Source organism: Pristis pectinata, chromosome 4, assembly GCF_009764475.1.
Source record: "Pristis pectinata isolate sPriPec2 chromosome 4, sPriPec2.1.pri, whole genome shotgun sequence".
In the NCBI taxonomy this organism is placed as follows: domain Eukaryota; kingdom Metazoa; phylum Chordata; class Chondrichthyes; order Rhinopristiformes; family Pristidae; genus Pristis; species Pristis pectinata.
In genome coordinates, this window is record NC_067408.1 from 49,963,865 (window position 1) to 49,988,537 (window position 24,673).

The following is a 24,673-nucleotide window of genomic DNA, read 5'->3' on the forward strand; positions in this document are numbered from 1 at the left end:
GAAGGGTCTTGACCCGAAATGTCGACAGTCCATTTCCCTTCACGGATGCTGCCTGACCCACTAAGTTCCTCCAGCGTTTTGTATGTTGCTTCAGATTCCAGGATCTGCAGTGTCCTGTGTCTCCAAGAAAACTGCAGATGCTGGAAATCTGAAATAAAAACAGAAAATGCTGGAAATACTCAGCAGGCCAGGCCGCATCTGTGGGAAGAGATACAGCGCTAAAGGTTCAGGTTGAACACTCTTTGTTAGAACAGCTAAATGATCATTTATTGATCTCTGATTATGGATTCCAAACTTATAACTTCCCACAATCTCTGAGAGCCATTGGTTGAAATGATTTTGTAATCTCTCTGTTACCTTGTTAAATAGACAACATTTGGCAAGTAAATTTGCCAACATTGCAGAAACACCTGGTTCTATTTCTACTAAACAGATGGCCTTCTTGAATTTGTATATGGCTTCGTTCTAATCATCTTTATCCTCACCCGTTACTTCAACAATACTGTTCACCCGAAAATACATTTCCATCCTTCCGGTGTATAAATTGAAGGATTCCCATCAACATTTTGTTATAACCAGTCTGTGATTGTCCTGATATTTTGTACTGTCTGCTACTTCATTAGCTAACAGAATTGACACTTTATCCAACTTCAGTTTTGCAGGTGCTGCCTTTCATCTTTCCTCGTGCTTGAGTCAGGCTTATCCTGTGTTTCACAAACTTCACCTCACCAATGGAGTCACGTCAATGCAAAAAGCATCAAGGGATGTGGGGATACAGCAGGGATATGTATTGAGGTAGATCAGCCATGATTGTATCGAATAGCAGAGCAGTCTCAAAGGGCCAAATGGCCTATCCCTGCTCCTATTTTTTTCTACAGTCACTTGCCATTCAGAGCAACTTTATATCCACATTGCCAGTGTGCTCAGTGGGTTTTTAACCTCATAAAGTCCGTTGCAGAATATGCAGAATGACACACAGGAGACCTGCAGAGCTCAAACAATGTGTGTGTAGTTCACACAAGGGCCCTTCACAGACTGCCTCCCTTCTATAAAATATTGTTGCAACCCAGGGAGCAGTTGGTCACATGACTCAATCTTTAAAAGGGTGACAGCCTTAAAGTAACAATCAATGTTCACAACCAATACTACAGCAACAGACTTGAATGCAGTCTACCTGCAGCATACTAACCAAGCACTCTAACTATCAAAGAAAAATTTAAACTGACAGAGATGCTGCTACCAGTGGTGTTTAGTTAAAGAACAAGGATAACCTGCTGGATTGGTCATTAATCTTTCAGTGTGAGCTATTTGCACACACTGATGATCTGTAGTCGCCTCACACAACAAGGAAAATTACAGGAATGGAAAAGACTCAATAATTCACCAAGCCTGCATCAAAAACTAACACTTCTCAGACACACGTTCCCTCATATAATAAGTCTTGCGTTTTTCTCCATTATTCTCCTTCATTTTGCTTGAGAGACGTTCTGTGCCATATGTTCACCACCTTTTGCATTAAGTATTTCTACCTTATTTGTAGCCACCTGTTCTTTTAATAACCATGAACAATATCTCCACTGCAACATCTCTCCTTCTGAATAATCAGTTCAGTCTCTTCAGCTTCTCCTCTGTTCAGATATTCAAAGCTTGTTATTAGACTACTTGTGCTTTTTCTTATCACCCTTACATTTTTGCTTTCGGAGAACTCAGCAAAAGAAGCACCATTTCAATATTGAATAATTTATGGAACATGGCAACACTAAAACTAATTAAGACCACCCAGCATCTTGAGAGATAAAGAAAGACATGGTGTGGGAGATGAGTGAGCCACAAACCTTCCTAGCTGGAGTTTGGAGTACACTCTGCTTCCCGGCTTATCTCCTAGCCTCAGCATCAGCTGCACTAGCCTAGACCCAGCCCCTCTCAATTGAGCAGTCATGGGCAATTGCTACAGGATGCTGAATTTCTTGAGACCTTGCTTGACTTTGTTGTTCTATCAAAGATTTAGCTGGGTTTTAAATTGGCCATGGACCATGGAATTCAGCAGATAATCTTAATGCATTCATTCTACACACCCCAGTCAGCGACTCCCAAAAACATCCAGAGACTGAAGGCCATTTTCCTCAACAATCTCTCCACTGATGATGTGCTAGGGTTATTTTGAAGCAGCAATGGTTGAAGCTGCTCAATCTCTGCTCCTGCTTAGTGTACTTGACCCAACTTACACAGTCACAAAGAAGGGTCCTGAGGACACCAGCCTGACGACGACATGCCTTTTTGTTCATGGTTTATGCTTAGTTGTTCTATAAAAGTGAGATAGCTTTGACAAAGATAACAGAGGCTTTGCCAGTTTTCACATTGATTTGTCTGTCGAGGATAAGTGAGCTGATTGGAGTTGATCCAAGGTGATCCACATTGACCAGAGCTTCATTATTGTTGTAGATTCTGGCTGGGCTTTCAGCATTTGGTGACACAACCTCTCCATTCTTGGATCTTGGCACATGCATCATTAAACTTGTTCTTTGTGATCCACAGTTCATTAAACAACATAGAGTCCTCAGATAAATATTTAATTCAGCTTCATCTTCCTATTTTGTCATCAATTATTCTGTTAAGTTTTATAACTTTGCCTTTATATTTACCTACTTTTAAACTGATACACTCTGTACTGATTAACTCTGTGTTTAAAGAGCATTTTTTTCCAATAGATATTGTTTCTTTTTTTGATGAACATGATGTCCAGCTGGATATAATGAACTGTAAGCATTGGCATAGGAGTAAATGGACTCCATCAAGTCAAGGTCGAATGAATGTTTACAACTCTAGTCTGAGTCTAGTCTGCAGCAGGATAGATATCTTGTATCAGATCTGCATCTAGACACCACATAATTATGATTACAGTGATCGCAAGGAACAGACACTTTTCCCATGACGTCAGCAGGGAATGGAATTAGTTCAAGTGAATAATGAGTACAGTTCCACATGCAGGAGTGGTTCCCAGTGAAAGCCCATCATATATTCTGTCCTTAAGACTACATTGATGTATGTGGCCTGGGTTCAGTTTCCAATCATAAAGTCTCTGTTACGTTTCTAAAATTGTAACATTGCCTGCCTCCACCTTTATTTGAACCTTCTGCTCCTAAAGCTCACATTCATGTAGTCTCCAGATAGTTATTCCTTGATGCAGTCCTGATGTAGGGTTTCAACCCGAAACATCAACAATTCCGATTCCCCCGCAGATACTGCTCAACCCACTGAGTTTTTCCAGCAGATTGTCTGTTGCTCCTGATTCCAGCTCCTGCATTCTCTTGTGTCTGCAGATTTATTCCCTGGCAGCTTCCAAACTTTTATAAACTAGCTCTGGATTCCCCCCAACCCCCACCTCATCTCTCCAAAATTCTTTCCCGTCCAAACAGACTTCCTTTGGAATAAAACTTTCAGTAACCTAATTTGTTTCAAATAGCTTTGCAACAATTGAAATACTTTCAAAGTTAATAGTTGTAATCCAGGAAACATGATAGCCAATTTGAACAAAGTAATAGTTCCATAAAGAGCAATGCCATAATAATAATGAGTTAATCTGTTTAACTAGTCTCTTTTGAGGGATAAGTATTGTCTTGACAATGGGAACAACTACTCTACTCTCTTTGAAATGGCATCATGGGATCTTCATGATCCAGATGAGAGAGTGGATCGATCCTTGGTTTAAATTCTCAAACAAGAGCTAGAACGTCAGCCGAAGGATGCTCAGGTCACTGGGGTCAGCCTTGAACCCACCGACTCACAGTCCACCAACTATACCACAGCTATTCCATACCACCCCTCCGCCATTTCCCAGTTCCCCTTTAACATCATCTTTAAAACTGATCCAGTTTGACTAAATTCCCATTTGTTTTCCATCTCAGCTTAGCTCCTGTTTCTCCATGTATTACTTGGCATACATTTCTATGTCAAACCTGCTGTATAAATGCAAGTTCAGGTTATAAAAATGAAGGTTGTTATTGAAGATGTGCCATCCATAACTTTCATGGTTAATCCAGAATAAATCAGTTTATTTTTGAAGAGTTCTTTATGCCTCATGGATGTTTTCTTTCTTGTGGTTTTCAGTGTCCTCTATGGAAACAAGATTACTGAACTCCCCAAGGGCCTCTTCGACGGACTGATATCGATTCAGCTGCTGTAAGTACCATTCCATTTTGGTTTCATTCGTAAAGTTAAACAGACCTGCAGCACTCTGTGCAATGTTAGGTCTACTGTAATTGGCTGCCTGTTCAAAATGATTCAATAGATTGGATATGGTGACATCCATTGGAAATAAAACTAGCTAAACTGTGACTCCATGTTAGCTATCCTTGCTAGAGCTTTCAACTTTTCAATCCATCTGAGCCATAAATGGAATAAAAGCAAGCTTCCTAGTTTGAAACACCCTTAAACTGCATTGAATCAAAGTACATTGTTAGTCAGTCTAAATAAGAAAATGAGAAAATAAATGAACCATATTACCACATAAAAGCACATCTGTTAGTCCTGCTATGATGCTTTTCCAATGATCTTGACCTTACGAGCTGTCTGTGTGGAGTTTGCACATTCTTTCTGTGACTGTAACATCTTCTACCAGTTACTTCAGTTTCCCTCCACATTCCCAAAGACATTTTGGTAAGTTAATTGGCTACTGTAAATTGCCCCTGGTGTAAGTAAGTCTCAGAAGAAAGGGGAGTAGATGGGGATGTGAAAGAGAATGTGTTGCAGGGCTACAGAAAAATTAGAAGGGAATGAGACTGATCGGATTGCTCTGCTGGTAGTAACTATAGACCTGATGGGCCAAATGGCCTTGTTGTGTGTCATAATAAATACAGATTATTGTTATCATCTATGTTGCTTTGTCCCAATGTGTGCAAATTAAAAGTTACAATTAAAAAGGACTTTTGAGTTTAACACTTTCAAATGGCAGACCATCTGACTTATAAAGAGGGATGTCTCCACAATGAAGTACTTTTCACAATATTTCGCCTAATCTATGTAAAGAAAGTGTGAAAGGTTTCCAGATTGCATTGCCATTTCCCCACCAGTTTTTCCTGCAATCCACATTCCCATCAACTCCCCCCACTCCCCCCTCCCAGATTCTAATACTTGCCTACACACAAGGGGTAATTTACAGTAGCCATTTAACCTACCAACCCGCATGTTTTTTAGGATGTGGGAGCACCCAAAGGAAATCCACAGAGTCAGAGGGAGAAAGTGCAACATCCACACAGACAGCACCTGAGGTCACGTCATACGTCAGTGATAATAAATCTGATTCTGATTCTGATCCTGAGTCACTACAGCTGTGAGGCAGCAGTTCTACTGGTAGCACCACTGTGCCACCCATTTTCACACAGATGAGAGCTGCAGAAACATGAATCACTTAGCAACCACTGGCAAATTTTATCTTACCAGCAAGGTAGTTATACTTCAAAAATTCCAGCTGCTCGATAAATTCAAATGCAACAGCTGGATAGTGAAATGCAGAGCACATGGTATCCACAAAAGACTTAGCTCCTGTATCTCAGATTTACCAGGAGTGACTCTATATACAGAAGGTTCAACTTGTACATTGCATCAAGCAGAAAATCTTTCATCTTCGTCATTACTGTGTAGGAGCACCACAATATGAGTGAGTCAAACTGAAAGCAGAATCTACACATTTGCAAAAATGATTGCCATCTGCTATTTGAATTTTGAGAGAATAAGCACAATATAACAGATATTTTTTCAGAAATGTCATTGAAGTTCTTGATCAAGGAGGTCTTCTGAGTGACTCAAATAACATCTTGTTCACCAGCAAAACCTTGGGTTAGAATAAAATGGCTTTTCAGAGATGTGAGATTTTATTTTGTGAAATGTAGATGAACTGTGATCTCACCAAATAGTTTGGAAAAATTTAAGATTGAGAAATTGTCTTGAAGTCAAGAAGAAGTAATAACTGGATGTATTCCAACATTGGTCAATAAAGCCTTAGTTTACCTCCCGCACAGAAAAAAAGAACTGACTGTAGATAGGAATTGACCTCTTTTCATAAGTGTATGCTGATCTGCTAAAAGGCAATTTGCCATGATTAACCTATAAAATTTGCATTATTGCTTACAGTACAGGTACAAGATTGGTATAGTACTTATGTAGTTAATTGCACAGTTCAGATCCAGTACTTGCACTAGTTAACCCTTGTATACATAATTGGATTGACAATGATGTAGTGTTGGAGCTGTAACAGAAATGGTACTGTGATGATGCCTTTGTAAGTACGGGTAACACAATAATACATTAAATAGGATCTAATTGTGTTCATTTCTGCCTTCACTCCCCAGACTTCTAAATGCCAACAAGATTAACTGTTTGAGAGTGAATACCTTCCAGGACTTGCAGAACCTCAACCTCCTTTCACTATATGACAACAAGCTACAGACCATCGCTAAAGGACTGTTTACACCTCTCCGATCCATTCAGACACTGTATGTATTCTATTCTGGGAGGTAATGCAACTGCCATTTTCTAGCAAAAGAGACTGTTTGATACAGATGCGACTGAAGGCACAGTTGTTATAACTGTAGCCAAAGGCACAATGTATTAAATTAAACATGGAACAGTTAAGATTATGGACGAGAAAATTGGTGGGATTATAATAGAGGTGAGTGGGTAAATTGCCCCCAGTGTATAGGTGAGTGGTAGAATCTGGGGGGAGTTGGTGGGAATGCAGGGAGAATATAATAGGATTGGTGCAGGATTAGTGTAAATGAGAGCTTGATGGTCAGTGCAGGCTCAGTGGGCTGAAGGGTCTGTTTCTATGCTGTATGATTCTGTGAGATGTTGGTAACAATCTCTGATCACATCGCTATCATCATTCCTGCTTCCATTCTCCACAGTTCATGAGATCACCTGTCTCGTAAGATTCCTACTGAACTGAAATGGCCATTCTGACTGTGGTGCACATCCTGCTATTCAGTTATATTATGGCTGATCTGCATCTGTATCTTAACTTGGTTCCCCAAATGTGACAGCCTTGATTAATGAAAGCCAAACAAAAGTTTATCATTATTAGTAGAGTTGGATATCAGTGATGCCAGAGAGAAGGTCAGGTACAGAAGATACATTTGAGGGAGTCGGGCAAGCCAACAGTGGATGCCACTAATAAAATATTCATCTCCCCTCCCCACCCCTACCCCTAAAAATATTGCAGCAATTCGATGGAGTATTTAGTATAGAAACAGGCCCTTTGGCCACTACATCTGTGCCTGCAAACAAATATCTACCTTTACTAATCCTACTTTCTAGCACTTGGTCCTTAGCCTTCTATGACATAACTTTTCGTATATTCACCTTATAAGATAAGATATCTTTATTAGTCACATGTACATCAAAACACACAGTGAAGTACATCTTTTTGCATAGTGTTCTGGGGGCAGCCCACAAGTGTCGCCACGCTTCCGGCGCCAACATAGTATGCCCACAACTTCCTAACCCGTACGGGTTTGGAATGTGGGAGGAAACCGGAGCACCCGGAGGAAACCCATGCAGACACGGGGAGAACGTACAAACTCCTTACAGACAGCGGCCGGATTTGGACCCGGGTAGCTGGCGCTGTAAAGCGTTATGCTAACTGCTACACTACCGTGCCTGCGAAATGTGATGAAAGTATCTTCCTCCACACACCCCCACCCACCAGGCAGTGTGTTCCAGACTTCCCCCACTCTCAGGGTTAAATTCCATCTACCATTGTTCTGCCCATCTTATCAATTCATCAGTATTGTCCTGAGGCCTAAGACTACCCTCCCCACCATCAACACCACCAATTTTTGCATCATCTGTGAACTTACCAATCATATCTCTTACATTTACATTCAGATCATTGACATATAGAACCAGCATCCATCCCTGGGGTACACCACTGCTTATAATCTCTTAGCTGTAAAAACTACCCATAACCATCATCCTCTGCCTCTTATCACCAAACCAATAATCAGAGGACCAGTACACACCTCTGGATAAGGTAGCAGGCAGCAATACAATTGAGGGTGTCAGGGAAACTAAAACAGAATGGCAAGAGTCATTTTTTAGCCTTAGTTTAATGTCTGCGAATGGATCATTGAAATTTACTGCATAGTACTAAACCAGATGTTGTTGAAACACCAAAGGCTGTGAACTTCTCTTGAAGTGAAGTATGGAAGCAGAGATCTAAAAATTTTGACAAAATGTCATGGTTATGCTGTTGTCTTTAAGGCATGATGAATTTATATGACTCAGGGCAGATGTAGTGTTAATGTCAAACTGGATAAAGCCATTATGAATCTGTACATTATACATTAGAGAGTACTTTGTTTTCTCAGTTTACTTGTTATTTTGCCTTGCAACTTTTAGTTAGTCCCTCGTAACTATCTCCAATCACATCACTATCTTCATTCCTGCTTCCTTTACCATGACACGTCTCCCCAGTTCGCAGTGTTATCTTTCTCCCAAAGTTATAGAACATAGGGACCAGAGTAAACATTTGAGCCCTTGGCCCTGTACTGCCATTTAGTTATCCCATGGCTGGTTAGCATTTGTAACTTAATTTGATTCTGTGACTATTCATACCCTTGCTTAATAAAAGCCAAGCAAAAATTTACCAATCTCAGTCATGGACAAACCTCTGCAGCATTTCTGAGGAGTGATCACGGTCTCATCATTCATTGCCTTTGCCTCTGGCCATTGATGTACCTGTGGATTGTTGGGTTATGTATCAAGTTCATTTGGCTCCGCAATGGAGTCACTGTAACATAGGCCATTTTCTCCTCAAGTTACCACCGGAAGACTCCGATGTTCCATCTGGCCAGTGCCAATCCTTCAGAATCTTGATCTGCTTTCTTCACCCAGCAATGACTCAACCCAGACTGAACGGTGTAATTCCTACATTTGCCACTTTGGAAAGTATTTCATTGACAACAAGGCATTTTGAGACACTGTGAGGTCATGAACAGTGTTATATACTGTAAATCCAAGCCTATTTTGCTATCACAGATCGGACCATCTCTTATTACTTCAAGGATCAGCATGTCAAAGTCATAGTAGTAGAGTCATACAGTACAGAAAAAGGCCCTTTGGCCCAACTGGTCCATCCAAGCTAGTCTCCAATGTCTTCAATGTACCTTTCTTGAGATAACTACATTTAATTTTCAATTTAGTCCATGCATCTTGTCATTCTAGGGTTTTATTTTCGTATATATAATCTTTATATTCTCCTTCAATCTCAATATCATCTGTGCCAGATCCTACATACATAGCATTTGAGGGCTTTAAATGAGCACAAAATTGATCTTTTTACCAAATTAAAATCACCATTAACAACCCCTGCCAATTCAGCATTTTCTGATTCCACTGATGCTGGTCGAGCTGCTTCACCCTGTCAAGTTCAACAACCCCTCCAAGCCAACATGCTGTGCTAAACATTGGCTGCATCTTGACTGTTGTTAATTTGCCTCTCTCAGAATTAGCGACTACCTAAATGGTGCCCCATATTATTGATTGCATTTCCACAGATTGTAATTGATCTCCCTCATGTTATTCGAACTTGAAATAAAAATTGTTGGAAGAACAGGGTGATGCAGTGGCACAGCTGGTGGAGTTGACAAAGGATCACGGACCTGAAAGGTTAACGCTGTTTCTCTTTTCACAGATGCTGTCTGACCTGCTGAGTGTTTTGAGCATTTTCTGTTCTTATCCCAGATTTCCAGCACCTGCACTTTTTTTTTTTGGATTTTCAGCCAGCAGAACTAGTAGACCCTAACCTTCGGTGCTGTCTGTGTGGAGTTTGCACAGTCTCCCTGTAACCACTGGGGTTTCTTCTTGGTGATCCCGTTATCTCTCACATCCCAAAGATATGTGGGTCATTTGGTTAACAAGCCACTGTAAATTGCCCCTAGTGTGTAGGTGAGTGGTAAAATAAGATATAAGATATCTTTATTAGTCACATGTACATCAAAACACACAGTGAAATACACCTTTTGCGCAGAATGCTCTGGGGCCAGCCCACAAGTGTCACCATGTTTCTGGTTCAAACATGGCGTGGCCACAACTCCTAACCCGTACGTCTTTGGAATGTGGGAGGAAACCGGAGCATCCAGGGGAAACCCACGCAGTCACAGGGAGAACATGCAAACTCCTTACAGACAGCCGCCAGAATTGAACCCGGGTCACTGGCGCTGTAATAACACCACGTTGCCCACTATGCGACTGTGGAGTTGATAGGAATGTGGGGAGAACTTATAAAAGAAGGATCAGTGTAAATGGATGCTTGATGGTGGGCGTAGACTTGTTTCTGTCCCAAGTAACTCTATAAGCTCAAACGTTTGGAAATAGCTTTCATGTGGAAAAGCAAGATTCCTGTGAAATGGTAGGCTCAGCTCATGCTCCAGTAATGACTGAAAAGAAATGCATAGAACTATAAACCATTTTACTTCCTTGGTTTTAAAATTATTTTTCCCTCGGTCTATTCAATTGCAGCCACTTGGCTCAGAACCCATTTGTCTGTGACTGCCATCTGAGGTGGTTGAGTGAATATCTCCATAACAACCCGATTGAAACCAGCGGTGCCCGCTGTAGCAACCCACGCCGCCTGGCCAACAAACGCATCAACCAGATCAAGGCAAAGAAGTTTCGCTGCTCAGGTAAACCCCAGTTCAAGAAGTTAACTGCACATCCAAATCAGATCCATAAATGGGGGCATATCCTTCACAATTCAAATTGGCGCCAAGGGTTGGAAGTCAGCATAGAATGCAGCTGTGTCTGCCGCACTAGCCTGCCACAGTCAGAAACAGGGACAAGTGGAAGTCACAGAAAGGTAAGTTCCAATGATCTTTGGCAACTTCATCTTCTCAGAGTGTGCTTTGCTTTCACTGAGAGTTGTTATTGTGTGTTGAAATACATATTTATTAGAAAAAATAGAATTACCGAGATTGTCAAATTAAATTTGTCTGGGACAAGAGTAATTAGGAAGCAGGACCATCTTCACAAATTAAATTCAGGAAACATTATTAAGTTAAAGGAAGAATGACGGGAAGGACAGCGGATAATAATCAAGGTTAATGGCTTTATTCTACAGATAGAATTTAAAGTGGCATTTCTTCTTTCTCTTTTACAATCAGACCCTTTTGGAACACAAAACCTTTCAAAGGTCAATACTAGAAGTAAAATATTTATTTATTCTTTCCTTACTTTTAACCGTTATGCTGACTCGTTTTATTGGGAGGGAAAATGGCTGAAGTTATACTGTGAGACAAAAACAAGTTACATTGGCCAAGAAATTGTTCTATGCTAGGTAATGAATGCTAAATCAACGATGCGGAGGGCCAATGCATATTTTTGCACTTGGCTCCCTGTTGCACAATTACGTTGAGCATAGAGTAAGTGGAGGAGCTCATGTAGGTCATGGAAAAGGGGACTGAGGTGGAGAGATGTCTGACAGTGTCAGATCCACATCAGCAGGGGAATTTAGATCTCAAGGGTCGGGTGTGGGTAAAGTGAGGTTGTGGTGGATGGGGGGGAGGGGCTATCACATTGGACTGCTGGAGGATGGGGATTGGGGCCACACGATGATAGTGGTGGCACATTTGGGATTGCAGTCAGGTGGTAGGGTGGGGAGATAATCCTAGTTTTAGACAATGGTGATAGGGATCCTGAAGGAGTCCTGCCACAAGAAATCAATGCAGAACTTAAAGAAGACTTAGCTATACCTGGTTCCTAGCACTGACAAGCCTGTTCAGGCAGGTGTCCCAGCGTTTATCCACATGAAAGCAGGCCTTGCATTTATGTGAAAGCTTACTTCTGCATGGGCCACAGAAGGACAAATGAATTTTGTGGAAGTGACTTGTATTGTGTGCCATCAGATACCACTGAACTTGCCCAGATACTGAAGTGCGGGTATGCAGGGGACCCAGGAAAAATCTGGCAAATTTTTCAAAAGATTAATATAAAAACCTAATTGCTTTTAGTGATGGATGTTTCAATAAAAGTCTATATCATGTAACACACATAAGCATTTCACCTGAAAAAAGAATTACTAAGCTAATGTCCCTGAATTTATGAGAGTCTTCTACAAAACAATGAAATGCTTTAAATTACAGCAGGAAATTCTGGACATACTCAACACCTCAAGCAGTGCCATTGGAGGGAGAAGCAGAATTATTGTTTCTGGCCGATGTCTGTTTTTGAAGCTTTGTTAGATCAAAAATAACACCATAGTTAGGATCTATCTGCATTATGAGTTCAACCAATAAAGCAATATGTCATTAGTGTGTTCTCCACACCCATCTTGTTCTCTGCCTGGCAAATAAATGAATAGCTGCCTTTTATAGAGAGCTTTCCACATCTTAATATTGAAAACCACTTTGCAGCCGATTTGAATTGCAGTTATTGTTGTATTGTAGACAATGTGCAGCTGAGGAAATCTTAATATTGGGTACCAATTATACTTGTTTTCCTTTGAAGTTCAAACTGAATCAAGGCAGTAGCTGGCACAATAGGAGTTTACCCAGTTATGCACTACTGACAATTAAGAAGTTCAACTGCACAGCAACTGTCTGACAGATTTTCCCAGTGTGATGCATATATGTGCATAGAATGATTGCCTGGTCCCTTGCTGGAAAAGCCACTACTAAGGCTCAGCTAGCTATTTCTTTAAGTGTAAACAAGTAACATTAATACACCAATCAGGATAGATTTATATTTCCTCCAAAATAGAGAAATGGGTTATTCTGGAAAATAAAGATATATTTTACACTCCTATCTATATAGAGTCGTAGAGCAATATAGCACAGATACAGGCCCTTTGGCCCAACGTGTCTATGCCTACCATGGTGCCCACACAGCTAGTCCCAATTTCCTGCATTTGGCCTATATCCTTCTAAGCCCCAACCCTGCATGTACCTCTAACTCCATCTACAAATTTGCAGATAATACCACCATAGTGGGTTGTATCTCAAATAACGATGAGTTGGAATACAGGAAGGAGATAGAGAGCTCAGTAACATGGTGTCATAACAGCAACTTTTCCCTCAATGTCAACAAAAGAGCTGGTCATTGACTTCAGGAAGGGGGGGGGCAGTGTACATGTTCCTGTTTACGTCAACAATGCTGAGGTTGAGATGGTTGAGAACTTCAAGTTCCTTGGAGTGAACAACACCAATAGCTGTCCTCGTCTAACCACGTAGGTGCCACGGCCAAGAAAGCTCACCAGTGCCTCTACTTCCTCAGGAAGCAAAAGAAATTTGGCATTTCCCTTTTGACACCAGTTTTTATCGATGCACCATAGAAAGCATTCTATCTGGATGCATCACGGCTTGGTATGGCAACTGCTCTGTCTGGGACCACAAGAAACTGCAGAGAGTTGTGGACACCACTCAGCACATCACGGAAACCAGTCTCCCCTCCATTCTCTGTCTATACTTCTCGCTGCCTCAGTAAAGCAGCCAGCATAATCAAAGACCCCACCCACCCTGGACATTCTCTATTTTCCCCTCTCCCATTGGGCAGAAGATACAAAAGCCTTAAAGCATGTACCGTCAGACTCAAGGACAGCTTCTATCCCACTGTTAAAAGACTATTGAATGGTTCCCTAATACAATAAGATGGACTCTTGACCTCAAAATCTATCTCATTATGACCTTGCACCTTATTGTCTACCTGATCTGTGCTTTCTCAGTAGCTGTGAAACTTTATTGTACATTCTGTATTGTTTTACTTTATACTACCTCAGTGCACTGTGTAATGAATTGATCCTTGTACCTTTCACTGTACCTTGGTACAAGTGACAATAATAAACCAATTCCAATTCCAATACCTATCCAAGTGCTTCTTAAATGGTACTATAGTACCTGCCTCAACAACTTCCTCTGGCAGCTCATTCCATATACTCACCACCCTCTGCATGAAAACATTGCCCCTCAGGTCCCTTTTAAATTTTTCCCCCTCACCCTAAATCTATGCCCCCTAGCTTTGAACTCCCCCACCCTGGAGAAAAGACTGTTAACATCCACCTTATCTATGCCTCTCATAATTTTAAACATTTCTATAAGATTGCCCCTCATTCTTCTACATTCCAAGAAATAAAGACCTAGCCTGGCCAACCTGTCCTTATAACTCAGGCCCTCTAGTCCCAGCAACATCATTGTAAATCTTTTCTGTACTCTTTCCAGTTTAATCACGTCTTTCCTATAACAGGCTGACCAAAAATGTACACAGTACTCCAAGTGCAGCCTCACCAACCACTTATACAACTGCAACATAATGCCCCAGCTCCAATACTCAGTGCCCTGACTGATGAAGGCCAGTGTGCTAAACGTCGTATTCACCACCTTGTCTATCTGTGACACCGCTTTCAATGAACTATGCGCTTGTACTCCCAGGTCTCTCTGTTCCATTACACTCCCTAGTGCCATACCATTCATAGTACAAGTCCTATGCTGGTTTGACTTTCCAAAATGCATCACCTCACACTTATCGGTTTGAAATCCATTTGCCACTCCATTTCCCTAACTTATCAAGATCCCCCTGTAATCTATGTAATCCCTGTAATCTTCTTCGCTATCAACAACACCTTCTAATTTTGTGTTATCTGCATACTTACTGATCAAACCTTTGCATTCGCATCCAAATCATTTATATAAATAACAAATAGCAAGGGTCCCAACACTGACCCCTGCGGCAAACCACTGGTCACCGGCCTCCATTCTGAGAAATAACCTTCAACCACTACCCTCTGCTTCCTACTTCCAAGCCAATTTTGGTGCACTTAACTAGCTCTCCCTGAATTCCATGGGACCTAACGTTCCAGACCAGCCAACCGTGCAGGACCTTGTCAAAGGCCTTGCTAAAGTCCAAACAGACAACATCCACTGCCCTATCCTCATCTATCTTTTTGATTACCTCTTCAAAAAACTCTAAAAGGTTCATTAAGCATGACTTTTTACACACAAAACCATGCTGATTCCTCCAAATCAGACTCTGTCTATCCAAATGCTGGTAGATCCTGTCCCTCGGAATTCCCTCCAGTAACTTCCCCACTGGTGATGTCAGGCTGAGTAGCCTGTAGTTCCCTGGCTTGTCCTTGCTACCCTTCTTAAATAACAGAACCACCTTTCAGTCTTCTGGAACTTCACCAACAATTTCTCTACATGCCTGCTCCTCAAGTTCCTGCTGACTATTCGGGGGGGGGGGGGGCGCGGGGGGTGTCTATAATACAGCTCCACTAGAATGACCCTCTCCTCCTTGTTTTTAAGTTCTACCCAAATGGCCTTACTGGACAATTCACCAAGGATGTCATCTCTAAGTACTGCTGTCACGTCCTCCCTTATCGAAAAGGCAACACCCTCTCCTCGCTTACCTGTACCTCTGATGAAGTGAAGGGAATAACATCTACTATGATGATATAAAGTGCTAATTGCAAACTTGCTTTGTTTCCATCAGTGTGATCATCTCATGATAAAGCAAAAGGCTGTCATGCCATAATCTTTTTGTTTTCCACAATTTCCGTTAAGCTGTCAATGATTTTATAAGATCATTCATTCATAAAACTTTAGTTTGGTAAAAGCCTGGGGTGGATTTCCATAGAAAAGATGGAATATTTATGAGTTCAATAAAAGCTTTTTAAAAAGTTTCAACTTAACATGGTGAATCACTGAAGGCCAGGTGAGTTTGTATATCAAGTGTGCTGTCGGACAGCTGTTTTTTGCATCACTCTGCTTGCAACAGTGATTAATTTCAGAACAGACAGATAAATGATCTGCAAAGTTCTTTGCAAATAATACAGACTGCTCAGTGCAGTAAACTTTACCACTCAGATATAATCAAATTTTCAGGTCTGAAATATGGATAGGTTTAGAAATCACAATTTGTGGACTATCCTTGCTACCCCATTTATCACAAACTTTGATCTAAGGAAGCAACATCAAAGCAAGCAGTTTATTCACAGAAAAATTGTAAAATGAGTCTCTAACAAACTGCAGCAAACTGAACTCAGACATGGCAGAACTTTGTTTGATAAAAATGGTATGGATTTCTCCAGCAAAATGCAATGAGTCCAGGATAGTAACAGTTTATGTATGTAAAATCAGTCCCAATGATTTATATTAGTGCAGGGGAAGTTAAATTACCCAGTCAGATATATTTTGGCTCGGACAGTGGTTTTGCTGTCAAATGCCTTTGTCTACAGCCACAATGGCATTGAATTTCAGACAGAATTCCATCTTGGCTGTAATTTTTTTGAAATATTCCTGTGATTATTTTTTAGTCTATACTTCCTCAAAATATAGATCATTGATAAAAATGAGTGAATTGATTGATGAGTTGTTTTAATAGTTTCCTCTCAACAGTATATGCTCACTTAGGACTGAACCATTTGTTGTGCCAGACAGTGCAAAGAGATGACAAGCCTGATCACAGCTCTTGATAGGATGTAGCATTGATTGGTCAATTCCCATATTTCATGCCCACTGCACTTGCAATTATTCCATGCCTCAAATGATTGACTACAGATAGGCATCGAGCCTTTGCTAATACCTACTGCATGCTTGCCATTATCTATAATGAAATTCTGCCAGGTGTGGAACTGCAGGAATTGTTCAAGGCTGGTATCCTGGCTAGAAGTCATCTTTCAACTCTAGCACATTTCCCATCTGTACAGTTAGAGTTTATTAGATTCTGGGGACAAAGAGAGCAACATTTTCTTCCTTTATTTTAGTTGTATATTTTCATCACAGGACAGAGTACATATTTTAAAATGTGGCCCAAAATAACTTTATTACTTTGGTTTGAATGAAACAGATTTTATGGGGAGAGTTAAGGAATGCATTATGTAATCAGGCAATTTACTTTTGCTTCTGTGTAATTTTACTTCTTGATAAAGGACAATTGGATTTTAGCCTGAATCCTGTGGTCGGACTGCACACTGGCTTCTGTGCATTCAAATTTCCAAAGCACAGATTGAATGGATAGATTAATATTACTTCCAAAACATCCCCTTAAGAGCAAAAGCATTAAATTTTTATGCTTTCACATTACTATCCCAGATATTTTGTATGTAAGATTGGGTTTCACTGCAGAGGAAGTGCAGATGTAGTGATGGAAGCTCTTTCTTTGAGTGAGCAAGACTACTGGGATCTAATTTGAATTGTAATAAATGTAATCATGAAAAGTATCATCCACTATAAAGCATAAGAATGTGCACCACTCTACAGTCAGTATAATATTGTTTTTACTTACCAGAGGTTTATATCCAACCTTGCACTTGTTTGATACAGATATTTTTCTCTGCCAATGCATTTTACACTGCTCCTAGTCAGCCTCTTTATCACAGTACATCCACATCATTCACATTTAGTTTTCATTTCTGGATAATGACCAAGTGTTGGGGTCCTGGCTGCAGTCATTGGGTAAAGTAGCAAGATATATTGGAACTGTACCCAGTGTAGGTTGTGACTTGAGAGTGGAGAAGAGGAGAAGTTGAGGAGGATATAGAAGATGTGTTGTTCACTTTGCGTATTCTCCAGTTTACCCTGTGTTTTGAGGACTTGTGTCAGTGGATATATGGAAAATTTACTCCTTTGGTAGACAGATTGAAGCTCCTCTTGGTAAACTGTTGCAATGCGGATGTAGTTAAATTTTCTTTTCCCAGATTAAGCATCCTGACTCCCAAATAGTGTGACCACGTACAGAAGGCAAATGAAAACTGACTGTTCCTCTGTTGTCCTGCGTTATACTCTCCAGCCTGAGTAGCATACCGTACTCTAGGGACTGGGGCAAGACATGGTAGAGTTTCAGACAAACCCTTCAAATCACCTGGGCTTAGAAACCACAGGCTCATTTTGACATGAAATTGCAAAGCTTGTCATTGTGGATATAATCAGAAGGCTCCAGATGTCAAGCTTGGCTTGAAAGGTTGATTGGTTGCTTGTATTAAATTATGATTTTACAATTTAGCCTAGAGAAGAGAAAAATGACTCAAAGAAAGAAATAATTATTTGAAATATTTTGAGAGAAGATAAAACAGGATTGTCTCACACTAATAAGACCAAGGTGAAAGAGAGAGCATGCGGATATGCAGCCAAATACTGGTCTTGGTGTCAAATGGAAGTTTGCCCATTCCATTGAGTGCTGTTTTAGAGTTGAATTGACATTAGTTGCAGACACATCACTCAGTGAGTCCAGCTGAAGGGTTTCAACCCAAAATGTCTGTTGTCCATTTTCCTCCATGGATGCTGCCTAACCCCGCTGAGTTCCTCTAGCATTTTGTTTGATGCTCCAGATTCCAGCATCTGTAGTCTCTCGTATCACCATTCAGTGATTTTGTTCTTTATAACAATCCCCTCCCGCCCCTAAAATCATGAACATTATTTAACTGCTCCTAACAACCCTTCAACTCCTGGCATGGGACAATTCTTCATGTGTGAGCCTAGATGGTTAGGATTTGCAGATTGTTCAGCTGATTTCTTGCCTGTCCTTCCTTTGCACTTACGCATGTGCCAATCTGTCAAGGCTCACTGAAGTTTAATTGAGAGCAGGTATCAGGGAGAGTATTTTACATTCCTTGTCTCTGACACACTGAGCACTTTCAAAAGACAATGAATGAAGATTAGGGAGCCCTCTGATCTTCAGCATTCAGTAGCACATGACTGGTGAATTTACTTACTGAGCTATCATAGAATGAACACTGCTGAGGCTTGTCTGCTTTCCATTGTCTTTAAGTCAATCCACAGATCCATCCTCCCATCTCTGGAATAGCTTCACATTTTATAACTGAGCATCCATTGCTTCTGATTCCTAAATTCCAAGTATTTACTCCACCTTCAGCCAACTAGGTACCACTTTATTTTTACATTTCCTTGCTTCTCCTGCTCCTCCTCCTCCTCCTCCTAAGTCATGTTTACGATTGGAGACTTGCAGTCATCCAGATTGATCGCTTCCTTTTTGTAGCATCCATTTTTCCTGTGCCACTGATGGTGTAGTGAAAACATATACATGTATTTTTGATGGTATATGAATGCACATTGTTCATAAAGCTGGAAAATCAACTACCATAAAACTCATAGTTGAAAAGCAATTACCTATTTATGAAGCTTCTTACCTACTAAAGGAAAATGTGAATGACGTAATGTTTACCTTGTTTATCATATTTCCAAACAACATAGAAGGAGCTATTTTGACCCATTGATACCATGCTGGTGCAGAAAACAATCCCATTCCTCATTATTTTTCCATGTAACCTACATTCTCAAAAATCTTCTCCCAAATTCTGCCATTCACCTATACATTAGGGATAATTTGCAGTGGTCACTTTATCAATTCATCTTTGGGATGTGGGAGGAAACCAAAGGAAACTGACACAATCACAGGGTAACATGTAAACTCCACTCAGACAGCAGCCGAGGTCAGGATTGAACCCAGGTCGCTGGAGCTGTGAGGCAGCAGCTCTACTAGCTGCACCACTGTGCCATCCCTTGTTGTTCTGGTGGTTATTAAAACAAAACAGAAATATATTAACAAATAACACATGGATTAACATGTCATACCATTAAACAATGCCATAAGGCACAGGGTACAAAAGCTATGATTGACATCACTTATTACCAGTTAGTTGTCAAATTTGCCTGTCAAATTTTTAGCCTGTCAAATTTAGGACACCCCACTTTAGGAAAGACATCAGAACCTTTGGGAAGGTGCAGAGGTAATTTCTCAGAACAATGCACGGGATATGGAATATCGGTTATGTGGAGAAGTTTAGATTGTTCTTTTCAAAATGAATTGCAAATTTATTGAAACTGAGCCATGTGGTGTTTATTTTCAAATACTCAACTTTGGCCCAATTCAAATCTCTTTGGGTACTCCACAGCTGTCCCTTTTATTAAAAAAACGCACACTCAGGATAATGTGTTTTCAGTCAGGTGCCATTCTCCCTGTCACACCCTGGAAGCATAGTGAATAACTGATACTTGGTGGATCATGGCAAGAGATTTCTGGTATTTCCATTCGTACAAGTTGTTTTGGTTGCAACTCGCCCACTGAGAGCAGTTGAATTGAAATGCAAGTCAAGGATGAAATTTGAATTCAGAGCCACCCGTTGAGAAGCCCAGAATAATTGGAATTCAAGTGGGCCTCTTTGCAGGGGATTCAGCACTCCACAGTCCATAATGTTAAAGTTGGAATTAGAACTCTGCTCTTTTGGATGAAGGTTTTAGCTCTCTGCAATTGAAGCTCCCAAAACTCTAAACCAGGGGCCATTTGATTGAGGCTCCAATGGTACTCAGGCACAAGAGTTGGAAGTTATTTAAAACCCTCCCAGGAAAACTATTTATTGCACATTACAATGCCACCTTAAATGTGGAATAAAATGTTAACTGTATCTGAATCTAAATTTTTCTGAAAAACTAGCTCACTTTATAACTTGTTGAACTTAATTTAACCAATGCCTTCTGTATAAGTGAGATCCTGCAGCCACTTGTCTTAAATACAGTCATTGACACAAATACAAACAGATGGACAGGATGCAGTGATTTATTTTAAAATTTATTCCAATGGTGACTGGTCACATGATTATCCCAGCTGTTTCATAGCATTAATTTTCAACATTTGCTTAAACAACCTGCTCCTGACATCACTCCTGAAATCCGAACGTTTCTCCTGAACAGATTGTACTGTCGTGTTCTGTCCTTAAAAACAATCCATTTATAAACACCAAGGGTGTCTTTGCAAAACCCAATTGCATTGAAGTTCCTCTTTCCATAATATTGAGTTGTTTCAAGGAAAATATTACCTACAACAAAGGAACTATAATCTTTAAGAGGCATTGAATAGTTCATGTCTATCTGAATTTGGATTTGTGTAGATTGCACATTGAGCCACTGCTTTCTTTATCCAAAAACTGTTAGAAAAAGGCTGCATTTTATGTTTACTTTATTTTTGTATTGAGGTAATCATAAATAATTAATGTACTTGACACTCTGACACTCTTCAATACATAACAATCAGTGTTACCAGGAGTGCATTAGACCATTTCACTGCAGTAAAAGATGTTTTGTATCCGAGGATGCTGTAGCAAGGATGAATAAAACCAGGCTGTTACAGTGAGGGATGTCTTATATCAGGAAATGTTATTGTAAACATGTATTATACTAGATTGTTACAGTGAGGCATGCATTTGATCATCACAGTGAGAGATGTTTTGTAGTGGGAGTGTTATAGTAAGGTTATATTATAACAGGTTGTTAGTGAGATGGATGTATCAAAGTCATAGTCATAGAGTTGTTTAGCATAGAAACAGGCCCTTCAGGCCACCAAATCTATGGCTACCATCCTGCCAATCTATCCTAATCCCACTTGCCTGCATTAGCCCCATATCTCTCTATGCCTTGCTCATTCAAGTAACTGCCAAACCCCTTAAATGTTGCTACTGTTCCTGCCACCATTACCTCTTCTAACAGCTCATACCAGATACCAATTACTCTTTGTGTGAAACATTTGCTCCACAGATCTCCTTTAAACCTCCTCACCTTAAACCTATACCGTCTAGTTTTAGATATCCCTACTACAGGAAATATCATGGGATGTTATAATAAACATGCGTTTTACTAAAATGCTTCATTAATGGATATGTAATACCACCTACAGCAAGGTTGTATTGTGCCAGATTGTTACAGTGAGGTCTGATATATCAAGGAATGTTAGAATAAAACAAAAGAAAAGCATAAGCTGGTTCTTGATCTGCTGAGTGCTTCAAGCTTTCTAATTTTATTTTGGAATTCCAGCACCTGCAATTTTTTGCTCCACATGTTTGAGTGAAGATGTGTTATGTTGGATTACCACAGTGATGGACAAGTACTATCAGGTACTGTGATAGGAAGGTTGTAATATTCAAGATTATTGGAATAAAAGTCTGATCTTTCAGGGAATGATAAAGTAGGAGTATATTGTGCAAATTGTTCTTCTGAGATTGGTGTAACTGAGATGTACACAGTCATCAATGTACCCCTCTGCCATGTGTGAATTTGCCATGGATATTTCGACTACTTTCATTTTTCCATATATTTAAGAGTTGAAAGCATCATTTATTTTACAAAGAAGATCAGTTTGATGACAAGAGAAGGTAAAATTAGTTACTAGTGCCCTACTTTACTGGACTAATGGTGAAGTGAATTCACATAAGGGAATTCATCAGTGTCAGCACGTTCCGTAACAGGAGGGAATTTATGCCTGGAGCCAGGTGACGTGGGTGAAATCCTAAATGAATACTCTCATCTGTATTCACCAAGGAGAATTTCATGGAAGATAGTGACTTTGGGAAGGGTTTTGTGGATAATCTGGAGCAGGTCAGTATTAAGAGAGAGGAGGTGTTGGATGTTATGTGATACATGGGGGTTTATTAATCACCAGGGCCAGATGAGATCTATCCCAGGTTGCTATGGGAAGCAAGGGAGAAGATGGCTGGAGCCCTGACAGAGATAGTTGCATCTTCGATAGCCACATGTGAGGTGCCAGAGACTGTACGGCAGCTAATGTTGTTCCTTTATTTAGGAAGGGCAGCGAGGATAAGCCAGGTGATGTCAGGTGAGCTGGCTAATTGGATCCAAAATGGACTTGGTAATAGGACAGTAGTGGTGGTAATGTTTTTCTGACTGGAAGTTTGTGACCAGTGATATATCACAGGGATCAGTGCTGGGACCCTTGTTGTTTGTTATATATATTAAGGATTTGGATGTGAATGAAGGAGGTATGATTAGTTTGTTTGCAGATGGCTGCAAGCTAACTAATCATAATTGGTGGTGTTGTGGATTGTGAGGAAAGATTCTCAGGTTGCAGCAGGACATAGATCAGATGGAAAGTTGGACTGAGCAATAAAGATGAAACTTAATCCTGACAAGTGCAAGGTGATGCATTTTGGGAAGTCACATAGAAGATGGACATTCACAGCAAATGATAGGGTGCTAAGGAATGTCGATGAACAGAGAGATGTAGGAATCCAAGTCCACAGTTCCCCAAAAGTGACAACACAGGTTGATGAGGTGGTGAAGAAGGCACATGGCATGCTTGCCTTCATGTCAGGGCATAGGATATAAAAGTCGAGATGTTATGTTGCAACTTTTCAAAACACTGGTTAGACCACACTTGGAGTATTGTGTGCAGTTCTGGTCACCATGATAAAGGAAGGATGTGGTTGTGCTTGAGAGACTACAGAGGAGATTCAACAAGGTGTTGTCTCCATTGGATGGGAGAGATTGGATCAGCTAGGATGGTTTTCCATGGAGCTAAGGAGGGCAAGGGGTGACCTGATAGAGGTATATAAGATTATAAGAGACATAGATAAGACAGGTAGTCAGAATATTTTTTCCCATAGCAGGGGTATCAAAAACAAGTATAAGATGAGAGAAAGGATTTTTAAAGGGGATTTGAAGGAAAATGTTTTTTTACATAGAGTGGTTGATAACTGGAACTCACTGTGTTGGAATCAGATACAATTACTATGTTTAAATGACATTTAGACAGGCATTTAAATAGGCAAGGCATAGAAGGATACGGATCTAAAGCGGAAAAATGTCATTAGTATAGATAGGCAAAAAGATTGGCATGGATGTGGTGAGCCAGAGGGGCTGTTTCTATGCTGTAGAACTCTATGACTCTGCTACGAGATAATTGATTAGCAGCCCATCAAATATGCCCATGACCATTTTTGGTGAGGCTAGTAGCCAATGAGCCATTTAGGACCTTGTGTTTCAATAGTGTGGCAAAAAAAATCAACTCCAAAATTTCCAGTGGTTCTAATGCCTGGCCCATTCATCCATTGTTTCCCCCTATCAATGGTTCTCAGCCACCTGCTACATTTCACATCTCTCTATTGCACTTTGCTCCATTGTTCTCCTTTATCAGTGTATTGTGGCTTGGAGTTTTGATGTGTCTTTCAAGGAATTGATTGGAATTCACCTAACACTGACCTTTGTCTCATTGTCTCCATGTGGCCTATTATGTTCCCTGCATATTTGACCAATCATCCCAGAATGCTTTAGGGTCATGTCACATTTGTTCTGTCCAAATACTGAACAACTATATCATATATACCTGGACATGTTGAGGAATCAATCATTGCCTATAAAAATACCCTCTCACTATGGCTCTCTTCTCTCGAATAGAGATCACATCATATTTTTCTAAATGTAAATTTAGCCTCATTTTCAGGGATAAAAATAACTTATTTTCATCTCTGTTGCATCTACTCAATCTCTTCTCATGGAACTACCATTTCATACAAATGTCAACCTTTTTGTAACAACCTCTGATGCAAGTACATCTGCCCTTCAGTAAGGGACCAAAAGTCAGCATTCCCAGCAATGATAAACCACTGCAATGTAAGAATTCCACATTTGTCACCCTGTCTTGCCATCCAAGAATTGTATGCAGAGATCTGATCTAAAATCTGATTAGCCTTTTGAACCTATTGCTGTCCACGTTTCAGAACCACATGGAAAATGGATAAAACAAAACTTGTAAATTTGAATTTTTACTTTAGTTGACAGACTGTTACTGTTTCAGCTTCTGCCTTCAAATATTTACTGTCTGCTTTGCCACTTCCACCAATGAGCTCAATATCAAGATCTACATTGTTGGTAATAACAGAGACAAG

General features: G+C 40.3%; 1 protein-coding gene across 1 annotated transcript in view; it reads left to right on the forward strand.

Moving 5' to 3' along the window:
- The window catches only part of LOC127569354 (slit homolog 3 protein-like), a 529,163-nt gene that overhangs the window by 379,419 nt on the left and 125,071 nt on the right, over positions 1 to 24,673 (forward strand). The window contains exons 12-14 of the mRNA XM_052013912.1: positions 4,108 to 4,179; positions 6,348 to 6,491; positions 10,516 to 10,679. Of these exons, the coding sequence (XP_051869872.1) occupies positions 4,108 to 4,179; positions 6,348 to 6,491; positions 10,516 to 10,679 (380 nt within the window). The remainder of the gene's footprint in view (positions 1 to 4,107; positions 4,180 to 6,347; positions 6,492 to 10,515; positions 10,680 to 24,673) is intronic.